We start from the raw sequence: 11,072 nt of genomic DNA, 5'->3' as shown, positions 1-11,072 counted from the left end.
TATGTTCGACATATATTGCTAGTGCCTGGTGTCCGTTGATGGGATTCGCGATTATGCGGCGCAAACGCCTGTGTTCTGCGTTTGAAGTATTTTGTAAGCCTTTTCTCCCTGTTAAAAGATCTGTGGATTTAGGATAACCATGTTTGAAATGCTCCTCATTTGTCAAGACACGCCGACATAATTCAGGCGTGTAAACGACGACAGTTGGGCTCCCTAACAGGTGCATTTTGTAGATGCCTGCACTGTTCCTATATCTGTGTCGCCAACTAAACATTTGTCATTTTGTGATTCTTTTATATGAATACTAGTAAATTTTAGCGAGGAAATAAGATATCACTTGATTAATACGTAATCTGACAATATAATTTTGTTAATTTGAATGGAAGTGATCAAATAAATTGGCTTGGAAAAATTATAAAAAGTTTTTTTTTTTTTTTTTTTCTTAGTTAAATTTAGGGAAAATTTTAGATAAATCTCTAAGTAAAACAGATCACACCTCAAAATTTTTTTTCCCAATTAAAATTAATTGCATAAATTCTTTGAAAATGTGAAATCGATTCTTTCGTTGGTTTTCCGTCCGAAATTGTGCCATATGTTAGTGCAACATTAACATTTTTGTTACATCACATTAAAATAATAATTTTTTTATTAAATTTAATTAAAAAATCAAATCTCTAAAAAAAAAAAGAAAAAAGAAAAATGAAAAATAAAAAATGAAAAAAGAAGGGGCCGCCAGTAGTGGGGAAGCCACCCCCAACCGCTAAGGTGTGGCAGTTGGCCACACCCAAACCCCCATGTGGTGGTTGGCTACCACCTCATAGTCTCATACAGGTTGGGGTGGCAATCCTATCGTTGGCCATCCCTTCATTTTTTTAATTAAATAATTCACAATTATTATTTTACTGTCATGTGTCAAAAATGCTGACATGACATTAACGGATGTCACAATTATATTTTGGACGGAAAACCAAGGGAATGATCTATTTCACATTTTCAAAGAACTTATGCAAAATAATAATAATAATAATAAAAAATAATATAATATTGTTCCTCCCTTGCATAGTTGTAAACTAACCGAACTTCATGAAGAGTTCAAACTCATACTTATCTAAATTTTATTCTCGGTTCAATTTATTTATTAAATGAATCAAACTTGAATAAAATGTTAAGATCATTTATTAAAGGAGTCCAACCTATAACATAAGCTTGGCTTAAACTCTACTAGTATTCGAAACAAAGTTATAAAAGTTAGACTTGAACGTACATTTAATATTTAGCTCGGTTTCCTAGTCTCTTTTAATTAATGAAAAACACTCATATTATCATATATCTTAAATGCATATCAAACAATTAATATCAGCAAAACTTATAATCTTAATTCCTCAAATATGGGTGCAAGCTTAGTTATCTAAACGAAAAAAATAAAAGAAAATAGGAATATCATGCAATAATAATGACTGCTTTTATATGTGTTGATAAAGAAAGAAAATTGAACCAAAGAAATCGCAAGGAGGCAATTAAGCATGCGTTCATGCAATTTTGTCTACTACTATATATATATATAGAGTGGGATGAGAGAGAGAGAGAGACCTGGAGACAAGGTTATAGATGAAAGAGTTAGGGTCACCAGCTCTTAGACATTTCATGAGAGACAACATGTTCCCAATAAAAGGCCATCCCATATCACCCGGTGGGAGAGGGTATGCCATTTCTCCCACCCTGCCAACATAATACCACTCGTTCACTCTCTTGAGAAACCAAAATACAAAAACCCACCCACCCAATAAAGCTGCAACAATCAAATACACAAAATTCAACTCCATCTTCATCAATTTCCTCTCTTCCTCACTCACAATATGCATTCGATCAAATGAACTATATATATATATATGGTGGTGCGGTGCCAAATCACAAATTTTATATATATATATATATATATATATATATATATATATATCTGGCAACCAAATTGGTTTATTTGTTATTAGTAGAGGTTATCTTATGGTTGTACTCAGTCATTACAGGACTGGATTTATTAATGCCAACCAAGGCATGTGGGAAACGAGAATCGGGGTTGCTGTAATTGGGATTTGCAAGGGATCCCGATTCGGAAAACGACACCATTTATCGACGTTTATTAATAGAATAATTAATGATGAGTCATTTTGAATGAGGAGTTGTATAGAATGTTGAAGTTTAGATCGACGCAAGTTACATGTGGTTTTAATTAATACTTATCACGTGGGACACTCCTTATATTTTGTAACAAGCTAGTCATGATCATGATCAGAAGGATTGTTAATATAATGATAATGCTGAGAATATAAGAAAGTGACAGTTAATGTTAACTTGTTGCATACAATGCGTCATCACAACGCGTTAGAAATTACAAGCAACTTCAAAACTATTTGTCAGCGAACCAAAATTAAAATTTCGAGGTTTATTAGATATAGAATAGAACGGTGGGTTATCAGAGCATTTTTGCATACTATTATGGGATGAGGTTTATTTTTACATTATAAATGTATGTGTCAACAAAGCAATACCAATGTAGAAAGCAGAGAAATGAGAGATAATGGAGAGAAGGAATTCTCTGTATATTGCATTTTGTGAATTGTTTCTTGTACATTTGCAGTATATATATCATATACAAGCTGCCATATGAATATAACAATAAACTGTTATGTACAAACTAGATTAACAGAAAATAAACTAACTTCTAACTACAATGCTAACTGCTCTTCAACTAACAAAACAGATTCCAGCTCATCTTCATTCGCTTATACCCCTCAAGATGAAGGAAATATATTAGAGACATTCATCTTGGACATTAGATGCATAAATGGACCTAAACCAAGAGACTTAGTGAACAAATCAGCAATTTGATGTTGAGAAGTAACAAGCAAAGTGCGAATGACTCATTGCTAAATTTTCTCCCGAATGAGATGGCAATCAATTTATACATGCTTTGTCCTCTCATGGTAGACGGGGTTTGCAGCAATGTGTAATGCAGCCTGACTATCACAAAAAAGAATGGCAGATTGAGAGTGTGAAACATGAAGATCCGTAAACAAGCTTAGAAGGCACACAATCTCACAAGTAGAAGAAGTCATAGCCCTATATTCAGCTTTTACAGAGGATCTGGAGATAGTGTGCTGTTTCTTTGATTTCCATGAGATTAAAGAATCTCTAAGGAAAATGCAATAACCACTCACAGACCTACGAGTATCAGGACATCCTGCCCAATCAGAATCACAAAAACCCTTAAGATGAAGTTTTGAAGATGCTGGATAAAACAGACCTTGGCCAGGAGCACTCTTGATATATCTCAAAACTCTGTTTGCATCATCAAGGTGTGGCTGTCTAGGGCAGTCCATAAATTGACCAAGGATTTGAGTAGGAGATGTCTGGTCTGGTAATAGTGAGATAGAGCAGCCTGCCAACCAATCTTCTATAGCTTGTAGGATCTGCTAGAAGCTCACCTTCTGTTTTAGATAGTTTAAGATTGGATTCCATGGGAAATTTTGCTGGTTTGGAGGCTAACAGACCAGAATCCTCCAAAATTTCTAGGGCATATTTCCTTTGACACAAAGAAATTCCTTTTGCACTTTGAGTTATTTCCAAGCCTAGAAAATTTTTTTCATCTCCAAGATCTTTCAACTTAAATTGAGCATAGAGGTACTTGGTTAAAGCTGCAACTGCATCATCATTATTACTTGCTATAATGATGTCATCTACATACACTAACAAGGCTATAAAAACAGAACCCTACATTCTAGTGAAGAGAGAGTAGTCTGCATTTGATTGAGAAAATCCATGATTGATCAAAGTAATAGAAAATTTATCAAACTATTGCCTAGAAGCCTGCTTTAAACCAAGAAGAGACTTTGTGAGCCTACAAACCATAGACTCCCCCTTGTTAGCATATCCGGGAGGCAACTTCATGTAGACCTCTTCCTTCAATTCCCCATGAAGGAAGGCATTATTAACATCCAACTGATGCAAGGACCAATTATTAATAGCAGCAAGAGCCAATAAACACCTCACAGTAGTAAGCTTTGCAACTGGAGAAAATGTTTCAGAATAATCCAATCCTTCACATTGTGTGTAACCCGTGGCAACTAACCTTGCTTTATACCTTTCAATTGATCCATCTGCCTTATATTTGATCTTAAAAACCCATTTGCAACCAATGGAAACCTTATGTGGAGGCAGATCAGTGAGAACCCAAGTCTTGTTCTACTCAAGAGCAGAAATTTCATTATCCATGGCATCCTTCTAATGTTGATGTTTAATGGCTTGGTGATAAAACCGAGGTTCAAAATAATTGGAAACAGAAAGACAAAAGGACTTATATGAAGGTGATAGTTTATCATAACCTATGAAAGAAGATAGGTTATATTCGGGGTGTTCAAACGGTTATAATCATTAGTTATTGGCTATAATCGCTAACCGCAACCGACTTGGGTGGTTATCAGTTTTTAATAACCGCAACCGCAACCGCCTAGGTGGTTAGCGGTTATTCAATCCAATAACCGACAATTATAACCGTTTTTTTTTTTTTTTTTTAAAATGGGATTTTTAAGTGTTTTGGACCTTTGATTTGCCTGTTTTTTGTTCTTATTTTAAGGGTTTAGGGCCAAAATGTTCCAAAAAAGATAAAAAAAGATATGCTGTTTTTTGGGCCAGCCAATGTTTTTGAATAAGGCTTGGCCCAAAACATCACATACTACATTATATATTTCACATACATAGTCATAAATAGCTCAAATCTATTAATCCAAATACAAATGAAAAAGTTAAAAAGACAAATCACAAATCTGGATACACATTACAAACCAAATGGAAGCAAAGCAGTAAGCACGAACAAGTCTGGATAAAACCAAATCTCAAATCTGGATAGAATAAATAAAGTCTCAAATGACCCAAGTCCCTCCAGCATAGTTTGTGAGCCAAAGAAGCCTTGTTGGAGGATAGCACATTGGCATAGCACCGCACCCCTACAAGTACAAATCAATGAAATCATCAAATCAAATAATATGTAAAATATAATGACAATTGACAATAGAAGAAGATTTAGTTAATTGAAAAGTGTCAAATAATTTACAAAGATTTACCTTCTGTCTCTTGCACATCATAGCTTTCCACAAATTCCTCCAGCTTCCGAATGTTTATTGGAGTGTTCCTTATCCAATTTTGTGTGCAAATCAAGGCCTCAACGGTAAGCAGAGACAATAAACTTCTAAATGAATCCAAGATACGCCCTCCAGTGCTAAATACGGACTGAGTGGCAACAGTGGAAGTAGCTGTCAATCAGAACCTAGAATCACAGCAGATACAATGGAAGCCTCCACCTCTGAGGGAGTTTAAAATCACCTGGGATGCGGCCTTAGAGAACACAAGAGGCAAAACGGGTTTGGATTTCATTGCTAGGGATTCCATGGGTAATTTTGTGGCAGCCCGTGGGATCCCCATTGATAGTAAGTTTGATCCGGTTTTGGCTGAGGTTCAAGCTGCACTTCACGCAACAATTTTTGCTAAGGACATTGGGTTGACAGATATCACCTTTGAGGGGGATGCCAAGTAGATTATCACAACTATTAACTTAGATCAACCTTGTTTGAGTTCTTATGGGCATTTAATAGAAGGAGTTGTGGCTGGGTTAACTGGGTTGGGAAATTCACGTTTTATCCATGTAAAGAGAGAGCCCAACGGTGTTGCCCATGGGTTAGCAAAGTTGGCTCTCAATTTTGTTACTGAGATTACTTGGTCGGATTCCCTACCATTTGAAATCGGTAGCATTGTAAGGAAGGAAGCTTCCCTTGCTGTTTTATGATCCTTTGGATCTTTCAGTTATTGAATAAGATTTCGCATTTGTTCAAAAAAACAAAAAAAAAAAAAGCATTGGGTATGTAGATACCCTTTGGTGTAGGTTAAATATATGGCTTTTGATGTGGGTGTGTTTTTGTAGTTTTTTTTTTTGAGATTTTTTCTAAGCATAGGGAAGGGAATGGCATATAGGGCATCTGTTACTAGTGTTCTTAGGGAATATTTTTTATTGTTTAAAACTGACATATTTTTTAAAATTATTATTAAATTAAAATTTAATAGTGAATTATTTCAAATTCCAATAATAATTAAGAGGATAAAAAAATGGTCCTTAACATTAGTCGTGCAAGATAAGTGTACATTATTAGATGAAATGAAGTGGATTTTTTATGATTTAGATTATATTTTATAACATATATGTTTTAAAATTTTTCTATATATTTTGTATTATAGTTCAATTGATTCATACTTCAGGAGATTAATTTTTCATAATTTAAAGTTCATTCAAACCTTACAAGTGACCACATGGTCTAGGATGGAAAAGTTAAAATTGTTCTATTATATATATATATATATATATATATATAAATTAGGTAAGCCTCATTTATGAGATATATAATCCACTATATTTATGATTTATTTTTACAAATGAACAATTATTACTTTATAATCCACTATACAAAATTTTCAAAGAGAGTTTGGAGACGCCATATATCTTGCTATAATACCTTTTCTTTTTTCTTTTTAAAATTTTTTTTTTTAAAAAAAGGGTAAACTTCAATCATTTTACGAGGCAACCGTATGTTTATTTTGTCCAGTTGGTAGATATAATCGAACCGACATGCTTAAGAAAAAAGAAAAAAGAAAAAAGAACCCACATCCCATTGGCTGATGTAAATTCACTTTGCTTCCGTTGAGCTTTTGCTGGTTTTAATAAGAGAATGGGGACAGCCATGCTCAAGAGGCATGTGGGCCAATGACATTAAAGGCAGTAAGATAAGTTGGTCGATTCTACATATTTTGGCCCAACCAAAATTAATGACCATATCCATTTCAGTGAAGTCCAATTATCAATGTCATGCTCTTGTCTCTTTCTTTTCTTTTCATTTTTTTTTTTTAAATTTGGGTTTTGAGTTTTGCGCGAATAAGTGCCATTTGGTACGTCTAGCTAGAGCATAGCCTAGACAATGGGTGAGAGAGATGGAAGGACCGAGATTCTTTCATTCAGGTATAGTAGAGAATGAAAGAAGGAGTTGCAAAACACAGGATGTTGAGCAGGTAGGTTCGTACTAGGCGGCCTTGGCCCACCCAAACACTTCAGGCTACACACTATTTTCTCTCATTCTTTATCTAAATTTCAAACAAAATTTAAGAGATTGGGATCATATAGAAGATCCATTTACCAAAGATTAAGTTAAATATGAGTGCATCTAATATAATGTTATTTATACTATGGCATCCTCTAAAGGTCTTCCTTTTGACATCCTTAATTTTATGGCTTTTTTATTCCTGTATGCTGCGTTAAATTAACAATTCACACCAATGCATAATAAGATGACCAAACAAACAGCTAGCATTATAGATGTGATTTTTAGTTTTGGTTGGACCAAAAATTTCAAGCTATTGGAGGCTGCATTCTTGGACCACACTTGTTCTTTATAGTCCACTTTCTTCCTCTATAGTTTTATTAATTAAGATAACAAATTTGCATCTTTTCCTTGCCATTAATATTATAGGTTAAGAAGCTTCTGGCTCACTAAGCATGCAAGAGAACAACATGCACTTTAATTAATTAAATGGGTCTCATAGCTTATTCTAATTTTCACTGACTTCTAAATTGGACTTCTCACAAATCATGAGATAGTTTATAAAATATAATTGTTAAAGGTTTTGTGATCTGTTGACAGTTGACAGTGAAAATTACAGATGAATATGTTGATTAGCACTGGATTAATATAGAAGTCATATGAAACCGAGGTTTAGGGATGTGTCCCCTTAATATATATTGTATGTATAGTGGGATAATTCCAATGCCAATCATTTTGTCCGACTTATATATATATATTGCAATTTTAAAGGGTAAACTGTGATATTATCCAACACTTATTTGCATTTTTAAAAATCCCATGTTTTAAAATCAATATTTTTAAATTGTACCTTTTGAAATTATAAACCCAAATGGGCTCATTTCGTATATTTGGTATGTCCAAGTGCTACTAATTCTTTCATTTCAATTTTTAAATTACTTTGTGTATATATATATTGTATATGATTAAGGTATTTGAAATAAAATACCTAATAGATATCACAGACGTTAAAGTGCTAAGTGAGAAAATTATGAAACCCTAGCCGACTCAGCTTAAAAAGTCTTGCTTCCTCTCGCTCTTGTATAAGTCTCATATACCATGACTTCTAGCTTAACAAGTATTTGTTGTGAAAGAAGTTTAACTACTGTATTTCTTAAGCCTAAACAGATCATAAACTTCTCATAGTTTCATCTTTGCCAAATCAAACATCAGAAAAGCCTCCAACCAATAGAGTTATGGTTTTAAGCAAAGGAGCTTCATTTGTGAAGGTGATTCGTGTAGAAGAAGGCAAAAACTTTTGGAGCCATTGCGGTGAGAGGTGATTAGGTTGTAGGTTGTTTGCCAATGTTACAAGATTGATTCTTCGGAGTTGCAAAGATTTTGAAAGTATAACAACTTGCAAAGGTTTTGTAAGTATAACAACATGTAACACAAGTATTCTATAGTGAATGCCTTTAGGGTTGGTTGGCCCCCAAAATAGTTTTACTTTTGAAAAGTTCTAAAAATGTTTCCACTCTGTACCAAAATCTTTATGTTATTTGATTTTATGCTTTCTTGAATTTTGATTTGGTTTGTCGTCGTTACGTAGCCCTAATACCAAGTTGTTACAAGCCTTCATAATAATAGATGAATAATCAACGAGAGCAATAGATTTTGATAGGGTTTAGTAGGATAATTCGAAGAATCCTGGGCCTTCAAATTTTAGGGTAATTCGAGGAACCTTAAACCTCACAAAACAACTAATAGAGTTGAATATTAAACTTCTCATATATTTTGTTGATCACTCTTACGTTTATATAGATTACTATACATGACAAAACTAGAAATACACATAAATATAAAATATAATTCTAATGGGAGACAAATCCCATATTTCTTACTAAAGATATTGCTTTATGAGCAAGTCTCTTTATTTTCCTAATAAGAATAGTAATACATCATTATCTTATTTAATAATAATTCTAATATATATTTACAGGGTTATGGACCTGTAACAAAATGTATGTGTATAAAGCTACAAACCTACAAGCAAAAATTAACTTTTAAAGTTTAATGTACAATTAAAGGCTTTTAAAATCTTCATTTTATTTATCACAAAAATGAAACAATATAAATTATGAAAGAGTAATAGTGCTAGAAAATATATTGTTATCCAACTACTATCACATGCACAATACTAATTAATGTAGCTTTGCAAAACCAACATTTTGACCAATAATTGTTATATATATATATAAGGTTCGGTTGTGAATGTTATGGGTAAGCTGGTACAAGCGGGTGGTTATTAATCGCTAATCACGTAATTGCTTTAGTATGCAGTTGGCAAAAACCGCTAACTGTCTAACTAGGAAGATGCAGTTAGCGGTTTTAGGTTGGCAGATACGCCTAACCTTTAGGTAACTGAGTTTTTATGGGGAATGTCCTTTTATATATATATATATATATATATATATATATATATGCTAATTGTAACATATTAATTCATGCTAAATGAGAATAGTACAATGGGCAGGAGTACGACTTACCAAATTAAGTTCTTCGATGTAGAATAATATAAAACCCTGAAAGGCTAATAATATTAATGATAGCTATTAATTCATACTAATCCTAACCGTGGAACCGAGGAAAAAAAAAAAAAAAATCTAACCATCCATGATCGATATCAAACCAAAAAAAGTCAAATACCCGTAGTTAATTACATTGAGATGATGAAATGTGTGAAATATCAGGAGGAGAAGACCTAGCATTTTCAAGAAGAAAAATATATATTCACCAAAATCAAATTGTATTTTCTTTTCATTTTACAAACACCAAACACCATGTATAAAATACTCTGTATAAATCAATGAAATGTGCGGAATCAAAAATCATTCAAACACTTTGATTCCTATTAATGAGTCAATGCGAACAACTCCGATTCAGCTGCCTGTTGTCTATAACTGGGCCACAAGTTTCAGGCCCAGATCCAGCAACCACTTGAATTAAAGACTCCAGCAGGCACCAGGTAAGGTGGTGGGATATTCTCTGTGGGCCGGCATTCCGACAATGATGCCTTAGAAAATTGAAATAATTATATATGAAACTGAGGTTTAGGGATGTGTCCCCTAATATTGTATGTATAGTGGAATAACCCCAGTACAATCATTTTGTCTTCAATTTTTTTTTAGGGACATTTTCTCATTATGACGTGAAAGCCAGATTTGTAGATCTGAAACAATCCACGTCTTAACGAGAAAGCAATCTCGTCCTGACATGAAGAACAAATGTCTCCTTTCCACTACTTGTCTCGTCTTAACGTAGCCTCTGACGAGAAAACAGTAGCTTCGTCTATGGTCTTGTTACATGTCCCGTTCTGACAGGGTTCCTAACGATAAAACAGTAGCTTCAGCTTCACTCATGTCACATCCTCGTTCTGACGTAGCTCCTGACGAGAAAACAGTAACTTCCGTTATATGTTCCATCTTGATGCAACTTCTGATGAGAAAACAGTAACTACCGTTACATGTCTCGTCCTAATGACACTCCTGACGGGAAATCAGTAACTCCCCGTTACATGTATCGTTTTAACAGGGCTTTTGACGGGAAAACAGAGACTTCTTTAGCTAGTCTTTGAGAACCTAAAATCGATTACCCAAAGTTTTAAACACTCAAAGAAAGATATCAACAACAATAATATTACAAGACAAGTCATTGAATTAGGCCAACCTAAAACCTAACAAATAGATTCTGTCATATGGTCGTGCTCTGCTCCATCCCTCTCACACGCATTCAACGAACGCTAGTCTCCTTTTGGTCCGAACTCCTGACACTTGGCCTCACGAAAACCTTTCTCGCCGTCCCAGTTGTTGGTTTCAAAATCTCTGTTCACATCCTTACTGAAATTTGCCGCCTTTGCTTGCATGTCCTTCCCAGAAAGCCGAAATATGAGACCCTGAG

The 11,072-nt window shown here is 34.1% G+C and overlaps 1 protein-coding gene across 1 annotated transcript in view; it reads right to left on the bottom strand.

Moving 5' to 3' along the window:
* LOC132162428 (beta-amyrin 11-oxidase-like) overlaps positions 1–1,823 on the bottom strand; it is a 6,979-nt gene extending 5,156 nt beyond the window's left edge. Inside the window, exon 1 of the mRNA XM_059572669.1 lies at positions 1,591–1,823. Within this exon, the coding sequence (XP_059428652.1) occupies positions 1,591–1,823 (233 nt within the window). The remainder of the gene's footprint in view (positions 1–1,590) is intronic.
* Between the last annotated feature and the right edge of the window lie 9,249 nt (positions 1,824–11,072).

Source organism: Corylus avellana, chromosome ca9 (assembly GCF_901000735.1).
Source record: "Corylus avellana chromosome ca9, CavTom2PMs-1.0".
In the NCBI taxonomy this organism is placed as follows: domain Eukaryota; kingdom Viridiplantae; phylum Streptophyta; class Magnoliopsida; order Fagales; family Betulaceae; genus Corylus; species Corylus avellana.
This window is presented reverse-complemented; position numbering and strand designations above follow the sequence as displayed.